The 26,052-nt window shown below is 46.5% G+C and overlaps 1 protein-coding gene across 7 annotated transcripts in view; it reads left to right on the top strand.

The window, feature by feature from the left end:
* Positions 1–26,052, top strand: part of Ndufaf6 (NADH:ubiquinone oxidoreductase complex assembly factor 6) — a 132,761-nt gene that overhangs the window by 81,936 nt on the left and 24,773 nt on the right. Inside the window, exons 1-2 of one of the 7 annotated variants that reach the window (XM_041656934.1) lie at positions 13,645–13,766; positions 25,118–25,221. In XM_041656934.1, coding sequence (XP_041512868.1) covers positions 25,129–25,221 — 93 coding nt within the window. In that variant the 5' untranslated portion in view covers positions 13,645–13,766; positions 25,118–25,128. Of the gene's footprint in view, positions 1–13,644; positions 13,767–22,121; positions 22,343–22,398; positions 22,589–25,117; positions 25,222–26,052 lie in introns of those variants that run through there. The other 6 variants (XM_041656936.1, XM_041656929.1, XM_041656931.1 and 3 more) reach the window with 6 other exon arrangements.

Here is a 26,052-nt window from a genome sequence, read left to right as displayed (position 1 = left end):
CTCCAGTTCGGGGAATCCAGCAGACACACATATAGGCCAAACACTAACGCATATAAAATAAGAATAAATGTTTAAAATTAAAATAAAATGAGGAGGAAGGAAGAAAACCTCTGAGCTGCTCAGGGCAGGGCTGGTGGCAGAAGCCACCTCATTTTACTGAGCCTACCTCTACTTTGAGACCATGAGGAGTACATTAACCCTGGTGTCAAGTGGTAATTCAGACCCAAGTCTTTTTCCCCTTTGGTGTCTTCTGTTACCTTCTGTAATTAGCCCCCATAGGTTCATAGGAAGTGGCATTATTAGGAGGTGTGGCCTTGGAGTGGGTGTGGCCTTGGGGGAAGTGTGTCACTGGGAATGGGCTTTGAGGTTTTAAACGCTCTCAAGCCAGGCCCAGTGTCACTCTCTCTTCCCGTGGCCTACAGGTCTGAATGTAGAACTCTAAGCTACTTCTCCAGCACTGTGTCTGTCTGCATGTCACATGCTTCCTACCGTGATGAAAGGCTGTCCCAGTTGGATGTTATCCTTTCTGAGAGCTGCCATAATCGTGTCTCTGCACAACAATAGAAACCCTGACTAAGACACTCTCCTCCATGAGGGGTTGAGACAAGGTCTCTTTCTGCCCAGGCTGCCCTTGAAATTTGATGGAATTATCCCGTTTTACCCTCCTGAGTTCTGAGATTGTGTGTTGAACCATTATTGTTACCATTGTCATTTTTTGGCGGGGGGGGGGGGGGGTTGAGAAGGAGTTTTCTCTGGTGTCCTGGCTGGCCTAGCCTAGAACTCAGGACAGTTCTCCCTATTTGGCCTCCAGAATGCCGTGTCTGCAAGAGTGAGCCCCAAATGCGGCTTCCCTACCCTTGAAATGCCCCAAGCCTGCTTATCTCCCGTTCACCTCATACCATCTCTGTATTCACATGTGTTTCTGCTGGTTAATGTAGGTCCACCCCCTACACCTCCAATGGCCTAAACAAGACTTTGGCTCAGTAAACAGAAGCCTAAGGTGGGGTTCTCTTTACCAGGAACTTCCCTTAATCCACCCCTCGAAGGTCAACCACTTCTAGCAAGGGCATCTGGTTCCTGGTCAGCCTAGCCTGACTCAGCTTGAAGATCCCCTGTTGACTGTCATATAAAATCTTTTCTTTGATTTTCCGATACTTTAGGGCTCTTTCTCTCCTCTCCCCCCATAGCCCTGGCAGTTTGATCCCCAATAAGCCTTTCTGCCCATGGAGTGGCCCCGTTCAGTGGTTCCACTGCCCCCAGCTTAGCACCAAGAGACCCAGGTCACTAACGCTCTACTGGATTTGCGGGAATAACTAGGAAGGCCTTCCACGAGGCAGCCCACTTTCAGGAACTGGGAAGGTTAGCCCTGGAAGCAGTGATTAGTGTTATTGGTTAATGTCCATGAAAACTGTTCAGATTTACACTGGAAAACAATCGACCAGTTGCTCTGTTTTTGCCACTGACAAAGCCGAAGAGGTCTTGAAGCTAGGCAGTCCTGAAGCCTGTACCTGGCGTAATGGTGTGTCCTGTCCCTTTAAGAGACAAGCCACGCCCACTCCCTTCCCTGTCTGCCTAAGGCAAGCTGATCTTCAGCTTCCAGCCTGAGTCCCTTCCTTCCCCCCCCCCCCCCTCTCTCTCTCTCTCTCTCTCTCTCTCTCTCTCTCTCTCTCTCTCTCTCTGCATCTGTCTCTCCCTTCCCCACAACTCCCCTTCCTCTCTCTCTCTTTCTCTCTCTCTCTCTCTCTCCCCCCCCCCCCATAACCCAACTTCACTCTGCATGGCGGGGGCTCATCTTCTCTGTCTCTCACACACCACTCGGCTTACTGCCTGAGACCTGGCTGCCTTCATGGCTCGGGACTCACTACCTGCTGCCTGCCACGGCTTGGGGACCTGCTACGAGGTCTCATGGCCTACTGCCCACTGCTGCCACTTGGGGACCTGCAGCATTTTACTTAAACCATTACACCCCCCTGGTGTCTGCTGTTTATTTTCTCATGCTGGGGATTGAATCCAGGGCCACACAGGCTCCCAAGTATTTTGTGACGGAACTACACCCCTTCTCACATGTCCAGGTTCTTGTTAAGGTCAGAGCAAGAATTTCAAGGACACAGTAAGGACTCAGGAAGACTTTTTACTTCTGGGCCTTTCAGTTTCAAAGGGAAGCAAGCCAGCGGTGGTGGCGCACGCCTTTATTCCCAGCACTCGGGAGGCAGAGGCAGGCGGATCTCTATGAGTTCTAGGCCAGCCTGGTCTACAAGAGCTAGTGCCAGGACAGGCTCCAAAGCCACAGAGAAACCCTGTCTCGAAAAACTAAAAAAAAAAAAAAAAAAAAAAAAAAAGGGCGAGCGAGATGTGGGGTGATGAGGGCAGGTGGGGGTGCACAAAGGAGAGAGATCAGTCACCTGGCCTTGGCCCAGCACTCTGAGTCTTAGAGGCCCTGGAACCAAGATTATTCAAGAGCTAAATGGAGAAAAAGTAGGGATTCAAGAACGAGATGGAGCTCAGCCCCCTGAGGTTTGCTCCGAGTCCTGTCTTTCCGTGGGTTCTTGACTGTGTGGTGGCAGCGCAGTGATGGCCCAGCCAGTTTTCAAGGTTGATGATGGCGACATCATAATAATGTAGCAGAGGGAAATTAGTGCCATCTCATGCAGCTGTGTTAGTCCCAGAGGTCGTGGAGTGGTCCTGCTGCCGAGCTGTGCCCGCCTCCAGCTGTCATGCGGCCTGTCCTCTTTTATCCTGATGCCCAACTGGCCTACCCCAGTATGGCCATGCCAACATTTACATAGGTTTACGTGTAGAACTATCTGAATTCCAGGCTTGTAAATACAGACCCTACCAGTTGCCCAGTGCGTAGCTCATGTGTATACTCACACATCAGACAGCATCACGCATGATCACCTTTGGTTTGCGGTGCCTTCTTTCCATTTCAGCGGCACAGGGGTCCTCAGGCGCCTGCGCATAATTCATAGTTGAAAGCAATGTTTTGGGTAGGTAGTTTCCTGGTCCGTGCCACTGTTAAAACTAGAGAAGGTTGGACTTTGGTCATGAGCCATCCTATCATCTTCTCCTGGAGCTCCTGGGTCACTAGGTCACAAGAAATGGGGAGGATGGTGTTTCAGGGAGTCCCCAAAGCAGGAACAGAGAGAGACAGACCCCCCCCACACTATAACCTCACCTGCCCTTGCCGGCAGAGACTGAACCCTCACCATGACCTCACCCGCCCTTACCTGCGGAGACAAAGTCGGCTAATGAAGGTTAAGCAGAGGAGCCAAGGGAGATGTAATTTCAGCAGAGGTCACAAAGGAGGACAAGAAACAGTTGGACAATAAAGAATTGGCATGCGCAATACAGAGCTCGGAGTGTGGCTCAGTCCCGTTCCCCACTCCCCCATGGTCTCTGTCTGTGGGGCATGAAAGGGTGCTAGGGATCGGGTCTAGCAGTTCATGCACGCTAAAATATACTCATTCTGAATGGCTATAGTTCTTCCTGACTATATTTAAAGTTTATTTAACAAGCCATTATTTGTTATTTTGAATCACAAAGTAAAGATGTAAATCTTATGTTTCTAAGATAGTCTAAGATAAAGGGGCTGCTTCCTTCATTTTCTGTCTCTGTCTGTCTCTCTCTCTGTGAAGGGACTCTAGTCAGATTGAACATGGCAGTCATGACTCTGGCAAGCCTTGCTCCTTCTCCCCCATTCTCTCTGTCTTGCTAAAAACAAAACCAAAAACAAAACCAAAAAAAAAAAAAAACAAAACATGCTAGCCCCCAAGGTCTGTTCCCTTATTTGGCCACTTCCTCCTCCTGAGGTTGACCACCAAGGTCCAGCTATCAAAGTATTGAAATCCAGCAATCAAAAGCCCCCTTTGGCTCACCTAACTAACATGTCCAATTAAACGAAACACCCCATCCTAACATGGGGTCCCCTTTTCCTTTGTGAAGTGCCATTTGCCTGTGTGCCCCATCTGTCTCCTCTCTATACAAGAAGTCCTTTGTCCCTCTGGGACAAATGTCCCTTCCCCTCTCCCTTGTTCCCTTCCCCTTCTCCCTCACCTTCTATGTCCTGTCTTGTCTCTTATCCCTGACTTCTCTCCCTCTTTGACAAATAACTATAAGAGCTATTACTGAGCTCTCAGTTTCTGCCTCCCTACTGATGAGATTAACGCCTGTGCCGCCACATCTGGCTTTTTTAAAAGACTTATTTTATTTTGTGTGTAATTAGTTTGCCTGCATCTCTGTAGTGTGTTCCTTGTGTTCGAGGAGGTCAGAAGAAGGCATCAGACCCCTAGGAACTGCAGTTATGAATGGTTGTGAACCACCATGTGGGTTTTAGGAACTGAACCTGGGTCTCCTGCAAGAGCAGCAAGTGCTCTTAACTGCTGAGCCGTACCTCAACCCCCTATTGCTTAATTTTTTTTTTTTTGATTTTTCGAGACAGGGTTTCTCTGTAGTTTTGGAGCCTGTCCAGGAACTAGCGCTTGTAGACCAGTTGGCCTCGAACTCCCAGAGATCCGCCTGCCTCTGCCTCCCGAGTGCTGGGATTAAAGGCATGTGCCACCACTGCCCGGCTCCTATTACTTATTTTTAAAGCTGTGTAGGGCCAGGCATGGTGAAACTCAGCTGGTGGGCCAGTGCGTTTCAGAGACCTTCTTGTTTACATATTCATATCCCTGGGGTTTCAAATTCATATTTCCATATTTCATATCCGCCCAGTGTTCAGATTAGTCCATTGCTGATTGAATTCAGGGCAGACACTCAAGGCAGGAGCCCGGAGGCAGGAGCTGATACAGAGGCCACAAAGGAATACGGCTTATTAGCTTGCTCCCCATGGCTTGCTCAGTTTGCTTTTCTGTACACCCCAGGACTCCTGCTCAGGGGTATCACTGCCCTCAGTGGGATGCACCTTCCCATAGCAATGATTAATCAAGCAAATGCCCTACACACTTGCCGACAGTCCAATCTGATGGAGGCATTTTCTCAGGTGAGGCTCCCTCTTCCTGTGTAACTCTAACTTCTGTCAACTTGGCAGGACCCTTAGCTGCAAAGGGAGAAGATCTGAGATTTTTGTGACCCTGGATGCACAGAGTAACCTGTTGTTATTAGCATAAAAACAGACAGGTTGAGCAATCTAATCAAACTGAAGTCCCAGACATAAATCCACACACCTATGAACACCTGATTTTTGATAAAGAAGCCAGAAATATACATTGGAAAAAGAATCATCTTCAACAAGTGGTGCTGTGCAAATTCAAATATTTCAAATATTCAACTTGGTATGCCCCATTAGGTTGGGATCCATGGGGGCCTGCTTTTTTTTTTGAAGGGAAATGGAGAAGGAGAGGGTCTGGGAAAGGGAGCAGGTTGGGGTGGGGGTGGAGGAGGGGAAGGCGGGGAAATTTTGTGGTTGAGATGTAATATTTGAGAGAAGAATAAATCTTTTAAAAGAGGAAAAATAAAAAAGAAAAACCATTCCGTCCTCCCTTGGACTGCCAGCGTCACGGAAAGCCGGCCATGTCTGTCTGCATTTTTTGCAGGTTTTCTTTCCTTTGGCCGAAGGCACAGAGATAAATTGTTTCCCTTCATCTTTCTTCCGTCGTTTTAGATTCCCAGAACTGCAGAACTTTCCTGGACAGAGGGCTCAGGTAATTGTCCTTGTTGGAGAAGCCACACCCTGGAACAGAAGCTGTCTTCAGTGGAACCACCTCACACCTCTCCCGGGAGTGTCCTGACACAGCGGTGGGCGGGGCCACACCTTGAACAGGGCTGCTTAAGTACACACACTCCTTACCTGCTACTACACCTGTGCTGTCCGTCAGTATTTGAAGTCAGACTTCAGGTCTTGTTGTCTCTTTCCTTTGTGGTCACAATGAAAGTTTCCTTTGCCTCTCACCTTGCAATGTCTGTTCCATTGAAATATTGGGATGAATGACTAAGCTTAGCTCCCAGAACCCTGGCTGTAGCCCTAATAACTCGGGTTACCTTGAGGTGTGAGCCACTGGGCTGCTGACTGAACTTATTCTATAGGCTTAAAGTCTTGTGTAGGTATGAGACTGGCTTAGGGGACAAGTAGCGTTGGATGATGCTTTGGTTCTCTTTCTCCCCGTCTCTATCTCTCTGGTTTGCCGAGATTGTATCTTACTATGTAGCCCACTCTGGCCTGAAGTTGAGAAGCATCCCCCTACCTCAGCCTCCAGGAGTTGGAATTATAGGTAGCTACCACCATGTCTAGTGTTTATTTTGTTTGAAATAGTCTTGCTGTGTAGTCTCTGCTGGGCTTGATCTCATGATCCCGTATCTTCTACCTGCCCTCATTTAATGTCCACGACCAAACGTTTTTTAGTTTTGTTAGTTGGTTTATTTTAAGATGTATTTATTTGTAGGCGTTTTGTCTGCATGAATTACTCTGCACGAGATACGTGTGATGCTTTCAGAGGACAAAAGAGTGCATCGGGCCCTCTACAGATGGGGTAGCTGTCATACGGGTGCTGGAAACCAACCCTGGGACTCTGCGAGGGCAGCAAGTGCTTCCAACTACTGCACCAGCTCTCCTGCCTCTCACGATCTAAACACAGAATATTACAGGGCAGGCTCTTCCTGCCTGCCCTATATGACAGGGAGTAAGTGCTGAGAATATTCGTGCATTCGTTCCCTTCTGTGGTGCCTGGAGTCAGAGGATGTTCTGTGAACACTCTCACTTAACCACACCCCCAGGCAGGAAGGCTGGTCCCACTGCCTTCTGTGAGTCATAGGAAGGTTAATTCCCGGATCCAGCAACCTCAGGCGCTGCCCCTTAGAGCTGCCTTTGATCATCCCTTGTGTTTTGCAACTCTTTTCCAACAAACAAAAAAAGTCTAACCACAGTTAAGAAATACAGCCCAGAAAAGATTCCCCTGGAGACACATGCGCAATCTAGGTGAGAGGATTGGCCCTGGGAAGACCCAAACCCTTTGAAAGCTGATGCATAAGATGCACAGAGGACCATGGGACAGGACCCTTAGTATAACATTCTATAGTTAAAGATGCCAGTCCTCTGCACCAGTCAAGAAAAGGGCCATCTCTTCAGGGAACCTTCCCCCCCCCCCCCCCCGTTCTCTTCTTTTTTTAAATTTTATTCTAAAAACAATCTTTTTCCATCTTGCATACCATTCTCAGTTCCTACTCCCTCCCCTCCTCCCATTCCCTCCACCTTCTCCCCCACCCCACCCCTCATCCACTCCTCAGAGAGGGTAAGGCACATTGCCTTGAGGAAGGACCAAAGCCCTCCCTACCACATCTAGCCCGAGCAAGGCATCCATCCAAAGAGAATGGATTCTAAAAAGCCAGCACAAGCAGTAGGGATAAATCCTGATGCCACTGCCAGTGACCCCACAGTCTGCCCCAGTCATACAACTGTCACTCACATTCTGAGGGTCTAGTTTGGTCCTATGCTGGTTTCTTCCCTGTCTGGCTGGAGTTGTGAGTTCCCTGAGTGCCCCCATCACAGTCTTGACCTCTTTGCTCATATTCTCACTCCTCCCACTCTTCAACTGGACTTTGGGAGTTCAGTCCAGTGCTCCGCTGTGGGTCTCTGCCAATGTTTCCATCAGTTGTTAGATGAAGGGTCTATGGTGACATTTAAGATAGTCATCAGTCTGACTACAGGGCAAGGCCAGTTCGGGAACCTTCTCCATTATTGCTTAGGGTCTTAGCTGGGGTCATTCTGGATTCCTGGGAATTTCTCTAGTGCCAGGTTTCTTGCGAGCCCCATAATGGCTCCTTCATCATTTCTCTTTTGTAGTTAAAACTCATGAGACCCCAAAACAAGAGGGTGCTTGAGCCATGTGCTTGCTTGAACCCACTTCTCTGTGGAGCACACCTTGCTGTGTGTTGACTTGCAGTAATTACATTTTTAACACTACTTTCCTGTGTCTTTCTCAGTTCTTTGTGACACAATGTTAGACCCTAAGTTAACTTGTAAGCCCCATCTGCCCAAGGACCAGGTTACTTCCAGGGATTCTGGGAATTGTAGTTCTTGACAAATAACAGTGCCTCATGGGAAAGCACAGTGGCCTATGGGTTTTGTCTATATAAGCCCACCAACACATGTCTGGGGCTATTCACCTGGAAACTTTCCGGGTGGATTGTCCTGACCAAATTCCACATCTTTGTCAGCATTTAATATTTTAATAAAAGCTTGCTTTTATTTGGTCAAAATGGTGGAGCTGGTTTTTCTCTGGTGAATTTCAGGATTAACAGCAAAGACATGGACTTGGTATCATCAAGAAGGACTCACAAGACCCCCTCTGGTGACACTTTCAGCTCCTGTGATATTTAATAATTCCATCAAGAGTAGGAATTTCACTTTATAAATTCCGACACATTTTAAAAATATTGTTTATTCAAAGCCGTGTGGGCATCTGTGTGTCTTTCCTGTGCTTGCGACCTAAAGCCTGGTGTCCTTGCTCAGGCTGTTTCTCAACAGATTAGGTTCCCAAACCACAAACACGGGAGTAGGTCAAGGCTAGACGTCTGGCCTACCTCAACTTAGAAGTCGCCACTCTTCAGCTCTTGCCAGACAGATGGGCAAAGTTACTGTTATTTAGTTTGCTTTTCTCTGAGTATTGGCACAACCATATATTCATGTTCTATGACCTGGGGTCTTCTTTTGATCCTTTAAGTAATTTGTTTGAAAAAAACCTTTTAGGGCTGCAGAGGTGGCTCAGTAATTATGTTTGCTGGTCTCCCAGGTCTTGAGAACCTACACTGGGTGGATCGCAACTGCCTGCAATGCCAGTCTACAGGACCCAACACTCTCTTCTGTCATCAGTGAGACCCACACACATGACATCCACTCACATACATCGACACACACACGCAAAAAAAAAATATCTTAAAAACTCCTCCTTTTGTAAATAGGGGCACTTAATTATTTTTTTCCCTTGTGCGCACTCCATACTAATGTTCTCTTTCAACTACTACATGTGTTTTGACTGTCTGCAGGCTAGCAAAGAGCCCTTCCCATGCTCCTCAGCTCATAGTCCAGCATTCAGTTTGGTGAATGACCGATTACAGCTCGGTTAATGGCAGAGTGAGGCACTTCCGACACCTGCCGCAGGCTGCCTTCTCATATCTACAATATCCTTTTTCTCTCTGTATATTTTCCCCTCCTGCGCACAATGTGAGCCACCGTGCCTAGCTCCAGGGATCCTCAAACTCCAAATACCCGCATTAAACACCCGAGAAACCGTTCTTTTTCCTCCTAATTTTATGTTCTTGTGTGTGCACACACCGCAGTATGCATGCGGAGGTGAGAGGACAACTGTCGGGGTCAGTTCTCTCCTTCCACCCCTGAGGCGGAACCTCTCTTCCCTCTGCTGCTGCAGTGTGTACTCCTAGCTCATTGGTCCATGTGTTTCCCAGAGGCTTCCTGTTCCTGTCTTCCATGTCATGGTGGCTGTGCTGGGATTAAAGATGTGAGCCCCTGCAATTGGACTTTTAACGTGGGTTCTAAACATAGACCATCAGGCTTTTGAAGAAAGTGGTTTTACTCAGTGAGTCATCTCACTGTGTTGCATGGGGCCACTTGTTGGTTTCCGGCTGCCTGGCTAACTTAGCCCCGAAATAACCACATAGAAACTGTATTCATAAAATCACTGCTTGGCCCATTAGCTCTAGCTTCTTATTGGCTGTTACGTTAATTTAACCCATTTCTATTAATCTGTGTATCGCCATGTGGCAATGGCTTACTGGCAAAGATTCGGCATGTCTTACTCTGGCGGCAGCTCCATGATGACCTCTGACTCCGCCCTTCTTTCTCCCAGCATTCAGTTCTGTTTTCCCTGCCTCCCTAAGTTCTGCCCTATCAACAGGCCAAGGAAGTTTCTTTATTCATTAACCAAGAAAAGCAACACACAGACAAAAGGACCTCCCACACCATTACTGTTTTCTTTTCAAATAGTTGACTTTGCAAGGTGAAGTTTTGGGTGTTAGTATTTTAAGACAGGGGAGCCTCTTTTTTGGGGGGGTCTTTCAAGACAGGGTTTCTTTGTAGCTTTGGAGCCTGTCCTGGAGCTAGCTCTTGTAGACCAGGCTGGCCTCGAACTCACAGAGATCTTCCTGCCTCTGCCTCCTGAGTGCTGGGATTAAAGGCGTGCACCACCACCACCTGGCCAGGGGAGCCTCTTTCACTCTTCTCTCCCATCTTAGTTGGGGTTTCTATTGCTGTAAAGAAACACCATGACCATGGCAACTTTTTTTTTTAAATTTATTTATTAAGGATTTCTGCCTCCTCAACTTTTATAAAGAAAAACATTTAATTGAGGGGGCTCGCTTACAGTTTCAGAGGTTCAGTCCATTATCAGCATGACAAGGGAGCATGGCAGCGTCTAGGCAGACGTGCTGGAGTAGAATCCTGCATCTTGACTCAGACAACAGGAAGTTGACTGACTGCCACACTGAGGAAGCTTGAGTGAAAGAGACCTCCACAGTGACACACTTCCTCCAACAAGACCACATCTCTTGGGGGCCGGAGAGATGGCTCAGTGGTTAAGAGCACTGCCTGCTCTTCCAAAGGTCCTGAGTTCAATTCCCGGCAACCACATGGTGGCTCACAACCATCTGTAATAAGGTCTGGTGCCCATTTCTGGTCTGCAGACATACACACAGACAGAACACTGTATACATAATACATAAATAAATATTTAAGAAAAAAAAGCCCACATATCTTAATAGCCCCACTCCCTTTGGGGGCTGTTTTTCTTTCAAACCACAGTTACACTCTCTGGTTAGGAACACTGTTATGTGATATGAATATAATCTTGTATCTAATCCCTATGGTATTTAAAAATTAGTGTGTGTGTGTGTGTGTGTGTGAGAGAGAGAGAGAGAGAGAGAGAGAGAGAGTTTTACTTTTATATATGTATATGCTCCATGTTCATGCCTGGTGCCTACACAGACCAGAAGGCAGCATGGGATCCCCTAGAACTAGAATTGCAGGCAGTTGTGAGTCACCATGCGGGTAATGGGAACCAAACCTGGGGTCCTTTACAGGAACAAAGTGCTCTTAACCACTGAGCAATCTCTCCAGGACCACTATCAAATTTTTAAAATAAATAAGGTCTAAAGAGAAATGCTTTTTTTCTTTCATTACCTCTATTCGTGGGCTTTCTTCATTGACTTTCCTGTAGGAGATGGGGACTTCAATTACCATAAAGTCAGAGCAGAAACAAAACCACAGGGGTGTCTTTCTGTACTTCCAACAAGCCCCAGCGTGTAGGCTGGTGACACACTGAGACAGAATGAAAATGACTTGAATCGAGGCTACTGGCCATGCTGTAATCCCATTCCTCCTGAGGTGGAGGTGGGAGAGACTGTCAGCCTTGGAAACTCACCAAGCTCAAGGCTAGCCTGGGCTGGAGGAGACCTTGCCTTACTACACAAAGAAGTTACTGAATTCATCTTGGTATAGAAGGCAGCAAAAGAGGGTGGAAAAGTCAAAGTGGCAGGGTTAGATGAAAGATGAGAAGAAGAAAAATGAAATGGCATGGGGGTAAGCCCTGGGCGCAAGAGGGGTTGGGAAGATGCTCACAGGCAGGCTGCATCCCCGGGTACCTGCCCTAGGGCCTGAAACAGAAATAAACTCTCCATAGCCCTCTGCACAATTGTGCCTCCACCCTTCCCATGTGGGAGTGGCATTATCGCAGGACAGCCTGGAATCTGTGTGTGCACGCGCGCACATGTGTAATGTATGTATGTAAACAACAGACACCAAAATATATAGAACTAAAATATAGAATCAAATTTCGAAGTAATGATATAATATACATATAAATATATGATCTGTGTGTGTGTATATATATATATATATCACTGTTTAAGAATGTTAGATCTACCAGGTGGAGGTGCATGCCTTTAATCCCAGCATTTGGGAGGCAGATGCAGGTAGATCTCTGTGAGTTTGAGGCCAGCCTAGTCTACAGAGCGAGTTCCAGGACAGGCCCCAAAGCTACAGAGAAACCGTGTCTCAGAAAAACAAGAAAAAAATCAAAATAACAAAGTTACATCCTCTGTTCTGATTAGAAAAAATAAAATGAAAGCAGAAAGAGTCTAGCATAACCATGTGACATAATCTTCCTCCTTCGCATATACGATTTTATGTATTAAATCTACAAAACATCCCCAGAATGGCTATGGAACCAAGGATGTCAAAGAGCAAAATGGATAAAACTGCAATTTCAGTTTCTGTTACAACAGTATGGTAGGCACTCTCTAGGAAACAGAACAACAGGCTGGCGAGGGGGCTCAGTGGATTAAGGAACTTGCCTCTGGTCCCGATGACTTAGATTCAATCCCCATGTCCCGCATGGCAGATGGAGAAAAATGACCTCTACAAGTTGTCTTCTGACTTCCACAGAATTGAGGTGTACACACACACACGTATACACACAGATAAATAAAATACATGTAATAACAAAGCAAGTCAGACAATGGTGGCCCACACCTTTAATCCCAGCACTTGGGAGGCAGAGGCAGGTGGATCTCTGTGTTTGAGGCCTAACCTGGCTACAGAGTAGGTTCCAGGACAGCCAAGGCTATTCAGAGAAATCCTGTCTTGAAATAAACCAAAACAAAACAACAAAAACAAAGCAAAATGTAAAACTTATAAACCAAGAATGATAGTACATGCCTTAAAATCCCAGCACCTGGGAGGTGGAAGAAGGAGGAACAGATGTGTGGAGTCACCTTCTGCTATATGGCAATAAAACCAGTCTGAGTTACAAGCCACCCTAGAGAGAGAGAGGGAGAGAGAGAAATGCCAAGATCATCACACAGAGAAAAAGAGAAAAATGCGAAGACCGTCCTCCCACAAGCATTAAATATCAGAAATCTGACTGCAGTTCATAGGTGCCCAGGCCCCGGTAAACATGCAACCAGTGCTAAATGCTCGAAATGTTTGTTGACTCATAAGATGACCAACTCTTGGGTGTAATTGTGCAATTTTACATTTTAAAACGTGGTAATTATGGGTAAGTATGATAGGAAAAACACCATGCACTCAAGTTCCTCTTACTCACAGCTGACAATGAGTCCCTTAAAATCAGATAAGCACAAGGTTTGACTGGCGAGTCGGGGAAGCTTTGGTTTAGAGACATGGCGTCATGTGGCACAGGTTGTCCTCGAACTTGCTGTGCAGCCCAGGATCCTTCCTCCTCTCTCTCTCCAGTGCTGAAATCTCCAATGTGCACAGCCAGCTCCAGCCAGTAGTTGAAACATTGCATAAGGCACAATGATAGCTTGAAACACTTTTATTTTCTTCCTGGTCTGCCATTCTTCAAGTCCCCCAGTCTGATTTCTCAGCCAGCTGGGATGGCACGGCTAGTTGGTAGCATGATGTATATTGAACCATTCCCCTTTCCTCAGGGTAGATATAGCCCTCCGAGCATGTGCCAGGCGATAGAAGGCCCCCCTTTCTCTGGGCAGAGACATCCCACACCAATCCAACAACGCACTTTGCTCCATCAGCCGGGCATATCTGCACACCGCAGAAGTGCACAGCCAGGTGCCCTGCTTCCAGTGCCAGGGAGACTCATCTTTCAGAATACAATGCTGGGCATCCGGCCATGTCCTAGCAGTAAGAGGAAGAACGGGGCAGTCTACCTTTGGCAGCTGGGGAAGAAGGCCGTGTAAACAGATCACAGCAGAGGCGGGTGAAGTGACCAGAAACACGCACAATGTTAGGGCCTGGCTCTGGCCCAGGAAAACCCAGAAAGGAAGAAACAGATAAATAGGTAAAGGATGAACAGGAGTGGGGTGGCAAAAGGGTGAGAAAGCTTTGGTGACCAGGACAAACCCAAGGCTCTTCAGGTAGGTATCAACAGCCTCACAGAGGCAGACTGTAGCCTGAGCCTAGGTCTTGGGTCATATGGTTTCTGTTGAAACTGCCTGGCAATGGTTTTCCTTCCTCCCTTCGTCCCTCTGTCCCTCCCTCCGTGTCCCCCTTCCTTCCCTTTGACATGATTCAGATAAACCCTTCAGCGAAGTTTATAAACAACAGAGGGTTGGACAGTGTTCATTTGTCAGGACTGTCCTCTGTGTAGCTCCCTTGGGAACTGACAGTGCCCCCGGGTGGTTGGTCAGATGCTGGGGTTCGGATCATTACTAAAAGGTCTACTTGAAGACACAACGCACAGGATGTTCCAGGAAGAGAGAACAGCAGAATACCACAACATTTTGCTGGCCAGATGTAACATCCTTGGTGAAAAACAGGTGTAACCTCTGGTTATGAAACAGCACTGAAGATCAGCTGAAGTAGGATTTTGAAACTGCCAGACTGCTTATTGCTCAAGAAATAGCAGTTGTTTTGTTCCAGAAGCCGTTTTGGGAGCACAGATTCCATTTCCAATTCCCACGATCCTTTCTCTGTCTTGGTGCAGTGCTGCCTGCCAGGAAAATCCAGAGGGCGCATGTGTGTAGAATAGTCACCCAAGCCACCCTCACTCAGAAAAAAACAACTTGTGAGTGTGCTTTGGCAGGAAGTCGGGGCACTTCTGAGTCATTAAGGGAGGATAGGTATATATAGGCATCAATCAAAGTGATCGTATGGGGGGTGGGAATGAGAGAATGGTCTCTACAGTGTTTTTACTACATATATATGTGTGTGTGTGAGAGAGAGCTGAGGGTGCACACATGCCACAGTGCCCATGTGGAGGTCAGAGGACGACTATGGGAAGTTTGTTTTCTTCCTCTCCATGTGGCTGCCAGGAGTAGAACTCAGACTGTCTGTCCTGGCAGCCCCACCTCTGGTCTGTGGGCCCACCTCCCCAGCCCACGACAGCAATCTTCACTTCTTCCTCTTTAGTAGGCATTCTGATATTTGCTGTTCCGAAACTACTGTGCCTTCTGAACACGCTCATGGAGCGAGGGGCCGACTGAAAGCTTCAGTGGGTGCTTTTCTGCTTAGTCACTACGTCAGCAATAGCAGGAGCCTCACGGGCTGAGTTTTTCCTCAGTCGCTCCAAACTGGCAGCTGCAGATGTCACACTCCAAGGCCAGGTTCTCTTTGCTAACTCCTTGAACCAAAGGTGATGTGAGTTAGCAGAGTCAACTGCAGAAACACCTGTGGGGCCTCAGTCTGTAGGGATCCAGCGAAGCAGACAACAGTGAATTCCCCTGTCAGGCCCTTGATCCTCCAGGGCCACAATTGTCACTCTGACGGACAAAACTGACGAGGAACAAAAACCCAGCCCACCTTCGTACCCAGGAATCACTTGCCAGAGAACAAGAGGCAAAGTCAAGAACACTGTGTAAACACCAAGAAAGAACATTCCTCCAAAGTAGGAAGGCGTGTTGGAACAGGGCAGGTTAAAGACTAAAGATCCAGGGCAGTGGCGGAGAGGCCAGGGATGTGTCCAGTTCTATTTCGTGGTCCTGTTATGGGCAATCCTGTGCCAATAACTACTTATAAACAGAGGTTTCTCTGTCCCACCCTGGCTGCTTCTAAATGATCACTCAGAGGCTTAATATTAATTGCAAAATTCTTGGCCAAATATCTTAGGCTCGTTACTAATTAGTTCTTACATTTAAATTAACCGATTTCTATTAATCTATGTATCGCCACATTGCCGTGGCTTCTACCGGTCTGCTGGCATCTTGTTTCTAGGGCAGCTGGCTTGCACATGTTTTCCGACTCTGCCCTTCTCCTCTCTGTATTCTCTTTGTTTGACTTTCCCACCTGGCATTATTCTGCCTTGCTATAGGCTAAAGCAGCTTTTACTATCAACCAATGAGAGTAACACATATTCACAGTGTACAAAAGGATATCCCACAGCAAACAGTATCCAGGAAGTGTGTACCAAAGTGGTCTCAAGCACCCCTTAAGCTCCACATTTCTGCCATCTCAGTCTAGGCCACAATGATCTCTTACTCCAGCAACCTTGTCCCCAGTTTCTGGCTCATTCATATTCAGAGGGGATCCCCTCCACTTCTGAGCTCTTTGAGGATTTCTCTGTTTATTTTATTTGTGTGTGTGTGTGTGTGTGTGTGTGTGTACTCCCTTGAAGGTTGGAAGAGAGAGTTACTTTCCCTGGAGTTCCGGATGGTTGTGGGCCGACCTGTGGCTGCTGGAAACCAAACCCAGATCCTCTGCAAGAGTAACAAGTAAGTGCTCTTAGCCTCTGAGCCATCTCTCCAATGCTGCCCTGCCCCGTCCTTGACATCAATATATTTAAACCTCCCACCCCCCGATTTTTGAGAGCACAGGATTTACTTCGTATGAGATTTGAAAATGTCAGCTATATTAAAGACTCACAGCTTTGGCTCACAATTATGAGGTGATAATCGCGGATCTGGGCAAGGATTCAACTATAAACTATGACAGAGACATAGGGAGTTTGATTCTGTGTCGGGCTCTTGATAGGGAACTTACACTACGACAAAGGCAGGAATTTGATTCTATGTTAGGCTCTCGATAGGGAACTTCGCACAGGACTTGTGAGTCATGAGCAACAGAGCGTCCTTGTCACATGTGTGCTGTATTTGTTTTACATGTTTGCTCCTGACACGAGCTCCTAAAGCCTTTCAAACGTCACGGGTCGTAGGAATATCTTTTGTTCTATTGAGGAGACTCTCACAGGCTTTGGGGGTAGCTTCTGCTTAGGGACTGCTCAGAGGAGGCTCGGTTAGAAGATTTGAACGTTCAGTTCCACCCTCACTCCAGGAGCTGTGATTGCGTTAATAATCAGGCATGCCTGCATGCGGAAGCCCCCATAAAATCCTCTGCTAGGAAGATCTTCCTCCAGAGATCGCGTAGGTTTGCGAACATGTGAAGGGGCTGGGAGAACAGTGTGCCAAAAGATTGCATGGAAACTCCATGGCCTCCCCACAAATCTCATCTAATGTAACGCTTCACCTGCGTGTTCATCTGTGTCCTGTACCGTGTCCATCACCTGTGTGTTCATATGTGTGCTTTAACCATGTCCATCACCTGCGTGTTCATATGTGTGCTTTACCGTGTCCATCACCTGCATGTTCATATGTGTGCTTTAACCATGTCCATCACCTGCGTGTTCATCTGTGTCCTGTACCGTGTCCATCACCTGCGTGTTCATCTGTGTACTTTACTGTGTCCCATGTCAGGGAATCTTCAATTTATAGCCATGCTAAACAAAGCATAGGTCGCCTGGGGATCCACTTCTTGTTATGTCTGTCATGGCGTCAGTCTTGAGAGACTAAGCCCTTTAATCTTTGGAATGTGCAGTTGTTTATGTTAAATAATTTCATATGAAGGACTCTCAACTGGTGTTAGATGTATTGTGTAAATATAGGAAAATGCAATTGTGTTCTCTTTTAATAATGGGATTAAATAATTAAAGCTTTACATATGCCAATGAAATTAACTATGATGTTGTTAAATGTTTATAAAGTTAAACATTTTATTTATTTTTATTTAAGTCTTGGTATTTTCAAAAGTTGTGTTAGGTATGAATTGATCATAATTTAACACAAATACCTTTTTTTAAAAAGATTTATTTATTTATTATATATACATCATTCTGCCTCCATGTATGCCCGCACGCCAGAGGAGGGTGCCAGATCTCAGTACAGATGGTTGTGAGCCACCATGTGGTTGCTGGGAATTGAACTCAGGACCTCTGGAAGAGCAGCCAGTGCTCTTAACCGCTGAGCCATCTCTCCAGCCCACAAATACCTTTTAAAATGACTGCAAAAACTGATCTTTGGTGGGAAGGCATGACTGCAGGAGCATGCAGTGATGACATCATGGTGGGAAGGCATGGCTGCAGGAGCATGCAGTGGTGTAATGGTGGGCAGGCATGGCTGCAGGAGCATGCAGTGGTGTAATGGTGGGCAGGCATGGCTGCAGGAGCATGTAGTGATGACATCATGGTGGGAAGGCATGGCTGCAGGAGCATGCAGTGGTGGTATGGTGGGCAGGCATGGCTGCAAGAGCATGCAGTCATGACCTCTCACATGTCATGGACCAGGAAACAGAATGTGTAGGCCCAACTAGAAGTGGCTACAAACTCTGGCCTTTATTAAGCTACTTCTCTGGCTTCTATTTAAGGATTCCAGAATTTCCCTGTGGGTGACATTTCCTATTCATACCGACTCAGGGGATGTTTTGCAGGACTTTCATGACCTTGAATTGCTCACACCCAAACTCCTGCTGCCTGAGAGTTAATCTTGTTCAACTCACTGCTTTAATTTTCTATCCTGTTTGAGTAGATTACCTATATTCTTTTTTTTTCTTTTTCTTTCTGTACTGGGTGGTTTTGTGTGCGGAGTCTTCAGAGGAGGGAGCCTCAGCTGAGGAAATGTTTTCATGAGATCTGTCTATAAGGCATTTTCTCATTTGGTGATCAATGTGGGGAAGAGCTCAGCCCATGGTGGGTGCTGCCATCCCTGGGCTGGTGGTTCTAGGTTCTATAAGGAAGCAGACCTAGAAAGCCATGGGAAGCAAGCCAGTAATCAGCTCCCCTCCATGGCCTCTGCATCCACTTCTGTCTTTGGGATCTTGCCCTGTGTCCTGACTAGCAATAATAAAGTGTAAGCCAAATAAACCCTTTCCTCTTCAACTGACTTTTTGATTGCAGCAATAAAAACTCTAGGACTCTTCTTCCCTCCCTCCCTCCCTTCCTCCCCCCCTCTCATGGGTGTGTGTGGTTTTTTTTTTTTTTTTTTTTTTTTTTTTTTTTTTGAGACAGGGTTTCTCTATGTAGTCCTGGCTGTCCTGGAACTTGCTCTGTAGACCAGGCTGGCCTCAAACTCAGAAATTCACCTGTCTCTGCCTCATGAATGCTGGGATTAAAGGTGTGCGCCACCATGCCTTTATAGTGGCAACCTATATTCTTATCAATACAGTAGCAGTCACTATGTTTTATAATTACTTGTGGTCATTTTTATTTGCTTAAAATTTTACTTTATTCTTGTTAGTCCTGGCTTTAACAGATGACAAAAGTTCTGTGTCTGGGCACACAGCAGCTGAAGGTGATTAAAAGGACACCTGGGAGGCGGGCGCAGCCACAGACATCTGTGAATTTGAGCTCAGTCTGGCCTACATAGTGAGGTCCAGAGCTGCATGGTGAGACTGTCTCAGTGGAGAAGGAGAAGGGGATGGAGAGAACACAGAGCCTGTACAATTCTGGAAGGCCAGCCTCTAACGTGTGCGTACATCCTAGCCTCTAACGTGTGCGTACATCCCATCCTCTAACGTGTGTGTACACCCTAGCATCTTAGCCGTTGAACCAGTGTAAGCACAGAGTAGATACTTGATAAATATCTTGAAATGAACAAAATCATAGCGTAAGAATGTGTGTGATAACATTCGACTAATCAAGTAAGATTGGACAGGCCATATGTCAAACCAAAGTCTATGCTTAAAAAGGGGAAATATCAAAATATGGACAGCAATTGTTTGAATTATAGGTTTTAGTATGACATTTTAAAAATGCATTTGCCTGTATTTTTCTTTTCTTCTTGCGGGGTGGGACTAGGGTAGGGAGAGTTGAGACAGGTGTTCTGCAGCCTAGGCAGCCCTCTAATTCAAACACAGGCGAGAGTGACCTTGAGCTCCTGATCCCCTGCTTCTACACATCAAGTGTGGTGATTAGCAAGGAGAACCACAGCTTCCTCAGTGAGGGAGTCTGTTGTGTTGGGTTTTTATATATGACCTATTATATATGAATAATACAAAACATGCAAAGCAAAGCAAAGCTTGAGGGATGACCCAGTGATCGAGAGCACTCGCTGCCTTTCTGGAGGTTCCCTTCTGTCTGTTGCATCCAATTGGGTGGTTGACGACCTGTTCCTTCAGCTCCAGGGGATCTGATGCCCTTTTCTGGCCCCCATGGGCACTGATCCCCCAAGAATATAATCATATAATCATGAAAATAAAAATAAACCTTTAAAGGGGGTAGGTGTTGTCAAGATGGCGCAATGTGCAAAGGTCCTTGTTATCAAGCATAAAAATCTGAGTTCTACCCATGTTATCCACACGGTGGAAGGAGCTACATACACACACACACACACACACACACACACACACATTGTTTTTTGAGTTTTTGCTAAAGGAGGGCCCTCTGATGACAAACCCAACAGCAGGACATATAAAATGCTGGCATACTGATCTCAGAACTATAAGAAAATAAATTTATGTTGACATTAAAACTAAACAAATGCAGAACGGAGCTCTTGTGACAAGTTAGCTTGACTCTTGGCATGAGGCACGAGAAGCTCTCAACAGAGAGCTGTGGAAAAACCCGAGGTAGAATAGTATCTGAAACAACAGAACATAACTCTTTACAGTGTAGTTATTAATCAACCAAAGAACGGTGAAAAGCAGGCTATATTTGGGAAAATATGCCATTGTGTTTTGTACACGACAAAAGTCAGTTCCAGCCATTACCATAGAGTGATAACTTAGGTGGCCACGGTGGGCAACCAATCTGGCTTAAGGCCCAGTTAACAAATGCGCTTCTGTGGTCTTTATCGGATCTTCTGCACAGGCAGTGAGCTTTATGCTTTGACTGTGTTCTCAGAGAAAGGGTGCTTTGAGTTCAAAGACATTTCTTGATATCAGAGAATTAGAGTAAGAATGTATTTTCATTTTCATGTATTCAGTTTCCCCTTTTTTTCTATTTTTTTAAAGATAGGTAGCACACACAGGCTTCCAAACTCACAGTGTAGCCAAGGATAACTTTCAATTCTTTGTTTTATTTTATTTTTTAATTAAAATGTTCTAACTGTGTGTATGCGTGGGTGCCCATGGAAGCCAGTGGCCTTGGATCCCTCCTGGAGGTGGAGTTCAGGTGGTTGTGAACTGCCTGATGTGGACACTGGGAGTTGAACTAGGGTCCTCTGGAAAAGTAACAAGTGCTATTTTTTTTTTAGCTGAAAATAATTTTTTCCACACAATATATTCTCATTATGGTTTCCCCTCCACCTCTTCTCAGATCACACCCACTTCCCCACCTGCCCACATCCCCCTTCTTCCTCCCTTCTATTAGAACACAAATAAGTACTCTTGACCACTGAGCCATCTCTCCAGCTGGACACTCAATTATCGGTCCTTTTGTCCCTACCTCTCAAATGCTGGTATGACATGTGTGTGCCACCATACTTGCTGAATGTTCAATTCATAATAGTTGGTAACAATAATCATGTGTAATATAATTTCATTTTATTGCATTTTAAGCATCATATTAGCATATATTAATATACATAATAACGGATTTCATTCTGGTATGTACATAATGTATTTTGTATTCGCCTCTTGTTACCCTCTGTTGTCTCCTGCTCCTCTGAGCCATCTCTCCATCTCATATAGCAAGCTTTCTTACCCACTGACCCATCTCTGCAGCCTCATATTGGAATTCGAGATTCTCCACAGGCAAAAACGCTTTGATTCCTAGCTGAGAGGCTACTTTCCTTTCTTGTTCACAATTTCCTCCTGTGTTGCTTCAGCCTCGCTGTGTAACGTAGGCTGGCTTTGAACGCTTGACCCTTCTATCTCAGCCTCTTAGTGCTGGCTTAACAGATGTGTACTTCCACGTTTTGACCTTACTTTCATATGAAGAGAGGCAAGGCAAGTCGGCTTCTACAAAGGTCTAGGGACTGGCAATGGGGATGAAGCAAGAAGCGAAATGATGATTCTGTCCTCTTGTGTTGTGAGAGACAGTCAACAGCCAGCGGGCTACAGACTGGGGATTTGCTGGTTGATAATGGCTGTGTAACCTGTTGTCTCTCCAGCATCTTTGTGTTTTTCTCTTGGAGCTACGGGCCAGTAGGCAGCACTGGGAGGGCTCTGGGAATATGTGTGGATAAATCAATATGGCAGGCTTCCGGCTGTGCAGTTACAATCTTTGAGCCACGCACGCTCCTAACTCCTGTTGAGGACCAAAGGAGGTTGGCATCTCCGGGGTGGAGGGATGCAACGTCTGCCGCTCCTTCTGCAAGAAGCAGGCACGGGCAACTTCTTTTGGAGTTCTGGAGGCCTGTGAGGGCGAATGCTAGAAGTGTGGGAGCACAGCGACACCTGGCTCCGGTCGGAGATGCAGACTCCCTCTGCAGGGGCGCAGAGACCTGCCGGGGGCGTGGCCGCATGCGGGGGCGTGGCCGAGGGACGGGGCGTGGCCTCGGGGTCGGAGAGTGTCATGGCGGCTCCCAGGCTTAGTTCAGTCCGCAGCCCAAGGCCGTTCGGTTTGGCCGGCCTGTTCCGTCGCCGGCCGCCTCGGGACGTGTGGGACTGTGTGCGGCGGCTCCCGGGGCCCTCGGCGGTTCGGCGCAGCGTGGCGGCGGCCAGCGGACCCGGCATCCCGGGTTCCGACCACTACTGCCTGGAGCTGCTGAGGTGAGCGGCGGCGCTGCCCCGGGACGTCCCCGAGAGCGGGAGCCTGCGGGGCGGGGAGTGAGCTAGGACCGCGTCCTCTGCATCCTGCTTTCTGCCCGGATCTGGGACTGCATCCTCCACGCCCTGCCTTCTGCTGGCCTCCGTGCGGGTGCCTGTTCGCGTGGACCTGGAATCTTGTCGGGATTTCTTCCCCTGCTCAACGCGTTCCCTGCCTGAACCCTGATTTTAAGGGACCTTGCATGCGATGTAAGCGTGCAACCTTTGCTTGCTTAGCACTTTTTATTCATAGACAGCTAGTGACTTTAACACCGTTAAGTGACCTTGGGTTCAGTGTACTCTGCAAAGTATTTCACAGGTGCTGAGGATTTAGCTCTGTTGCTAGAATACTTGCCTAGCACGCACGGCACGAGGGTTAGTTAGAGCAAGGGCTCCATACAAAACCTGGCACACTTCTTAGTAGAGAGAGGCAGGTTCAAGGTTATTGTCGGTCACATATCAGCCTCATGAAACTGTACTAGAAATTGTTTACAATTATTTAACTTATTTAACGGTCCCTACAAACTGAGAATCCCATCAAGGGTTGTAAGAATTAGAGCATTTAGGAGCTGGAGAGACGGGTCAGTGGTTAAGAGCACAGACTGATCTGGAGGGCCTGGGTTCAGTTCCCAGCACCCACATGGCAGCTCACAACTGCCTGTAAATTCAGTTCCAGGAGAGCCAATCCCCTCTGGAGTTCCTGGGCACTAGGTAAGCGGCGTGATGCATATGTGTTCGCAAAAAACTCATATATGTAAGAATAAGTACAATTTTAAAAATAAAGCTTTAACAATTAGAGCATTTAGCTCAATGCCTGGCACATTGTTAGGTTAGTATTTAATAGACAGATGATCACACTTCGTGACAGATAAAGGGAACAAGGAATTTGCCTGAGATTTACTAGAACAATCTTATGATGTGTCTGGAAATCCATCTGGGAGTTCCTCCACAGACATGAGTGGGAATGTGGGGTGGGCTAGACCTGCCTTGGAATAGAGCTCTACGAACATTTATGGTTTAACTACACCCACCCCACCCCCCGAAGTTTGCCCTTCCTTGCTAACAGTGGTGTCTGGTACAGTTTTGTTTAAGACAGGGTTTTTTTGTTTCTTTGTTTTGTTTTTAAATTTTTTTTATTTTTAGTTTTTCAATATGTTTTCTCTGTGTAACAGCCCCGACTCACTCTGTAGACCAGGCTGGCCTTAAACTCATAGAGATTCACCTGTCTCTGCCTCCTGAGTGCTGGGATTAAAGGAGTGTGCCACCACTGCCCAGAGTCTTTATGTAGACATAGTTGGCTGTGTAGACCAGGCTGGCCTGAAAGTCATGCCCGAGTGCCATGACTACAGGTCTGTGCCACCATTTTGGTTTGTTGTTTGTTTGCTTGATTTCTGCTTTTTTGTTGTTTGTTTTTCAAGACAGGGTTTCTCTGTAGCTTTGGAGCCTGTCCTGGAACTAGCTCTTTTAGACCAGTTTGGCCTCAAACTCAGAGATCCGCCTGCCTCTGCCTCCCAAGTGCTAGGATTAAAAGGCGTGCGCCACCACCGCCCGGCATTTTCTGCTTTTAAACAGAACCACCGCCTAAGCTTTATTAGAGTAACTAAATCACTTTGGATTTGATTAGGGAAATAAATCCAAAATGCGTTTGCCTCTGTGTTTGGCAGGTATGTAGGGTTTCCCTCCATCCTCCCAAGTACTGAGATCATAGGCTTTGGCTGACCCTGTCACGTTTGTTTCCTATGTTTTCCTTATGGTGCTGGAGACTGAATGCTGTACCACTGAGCTACACACTAGCCATTATATTTCTATATAATAATATTATATATAATATAATATCTAATGTATATAATATAGTAATTTATATACTAAACACAGCCTCTGGCTGTGTTTTCGAAAGCTGACCTTAAGCAGTTTCCTGCTGCAGCCTCCTGAGCACATACCACACCCAAGCTGTTGTTCTTTGGATGCTCACATTTCTGCAAACTCTTGTCAGGCTTCTTCCTGGTGTTGTTCTGACCAGTAAGTCTCTTTCATTCTTTGACTCTTTGCTGAATGCTCAAGACGTCTTTGGCTTGTTTTATATTTTTCCCGCCCCACTTGGGCATCATTCTTTCAAGAATGTCTGAGGTCTTAGGAGCCAGTGTCTCTATCCAGGTAATTGGTGTTGATTTGTGCTTCTAGGCTCTTTTAGCAAATGCAGAAATACATGCACACATTGGTTTATATTCTTATTTCTGTGTCTATGAAAGCTTACTTAAACTATTTTCTTCATACTTGCCCCCACTGTCTTTGCTGGTTGTTGTTTTTGAGACAGTTTCATGTAGCCTAGGCTAGCCTCAGACTCCTGACTCTCCTTCCTCGGCCTCTGAAGTGCTGGGATCACAAGTGTATGTCAACAGGTCCAGCTTTGCTTTCTTCTTTTGTAGCTCTTCCCAATTTTTACTAAAAGAAAAATATTCTGAAGCAATTACAAGTGCTTTGTAAATAAAAATAAAATATGGATTTCCTTTTTAACACGCTTGGAATGAGAAGCAGGTACTTTTTTTTTTTTTAAGAAATACTTGTAGAGAAAGTTAAATAATTTAAGAACCAAGCAGCTGGTCTACAGAATGAGTTTCAGGACAGGCTCCAGAGCTACAGAGAAACCTGTCAAATCTTCATTGTTCCCAGTTGATTTCTCAGTGTTGTGTGTGCGGCTTAGCCAGTGAAGCTGACTGCTTTTCTCTTGTTCTGTTGTAGGAAGCGGGATTATGAAAGTTACTTGTGTTCCCTGCTGTTCCCTGCAGTATGCCGAAGTTCTGTGTCTGCACTCAGGGCCTTCAACGTGGAGCTGGCTCAGGCTGGTATTAATGTTATGATGTTGTAGAATATGCGCGATACTCAACAGTGAAGACATAGCGCACGCATGGCAGACATCCTTACCGTGTCTGCTAGGGGCTTTCTCTCCCAGAGACGACTTAGGCTTAGTTCAGTACCAGAACATAAAACTAGCTGGTGAATTTAATATTCCTGGAAATGATTCTGGATTTTTAAGTTTTTCTGAGTATATTACAAATTTGCAGTTAGCATTGTCTGTTAATTGAATAAACTAAGGAGAATCTTCCTGCTTTCTCTTAACATTACACACGTGGTGTATATATAGAAGATGGAAAACGTTGAGAATGTGAAGTGACAGTGGAGAATGTTCCGGACGCCTGCATGTAGAGCACAGAGAGTCTAGCAGGCCCTAGCTGGTTTCTGTGTCAGAATACAGGGGAAGACTAGAGCCTTTTTCCTTGAGGGCAGAACATGAGCAGATACCAAACGTGTAAGATGGTGTGGAAGCAAAGGGGCTGTAGCCGAATGGTCTTGGTCTTCTCAGGACAGCCAGTGGAGGGGTCAGACACCGGGAATGAGGAATAGGGAAGTGTGGGGACTAGAAGAGAGTGGCACACGCACGCACACCACAACACGTAAGCACAGGAGTAGCTCAGGTGATGTATAGGACAGGCTGTTGCCACTGCTAGTACCAAGAGTGTGCACCTCCTAGGAGACTGCCTTTCTGCTGGAGCCTTGGCTGCCGCCCTCGTCCTCGGCTAAGCCTCCTTCTTCCTGGACACTGAGGCATCTGCACCATCACTCCGAGTTTTTTTTTTTTTTTTTTTTTTTGAGACAGAGTCTTGCTGTGTATCCTG

This window comes from Microtus oregoni, unplaced genomic scaffold, assembly GCF_018167655.1.
Source record: "Microtus oregoni isolate MIOR12 unplaced genomic scaffold, Mior012 000008F_ref0000371, whole genome shotgun sequence".
Taxonomy (NCBI): domain Eukaryota; kingdom Metazoa; phylum Chordata; class Mammalia; order Rodentia; family Cricetidae; genus Microtus; species Microtus oregoni.
Note: the sequence above shows the minus strand (reverse complement) of the source record. Positions and strands in the feature narration are given on the sequence as shown.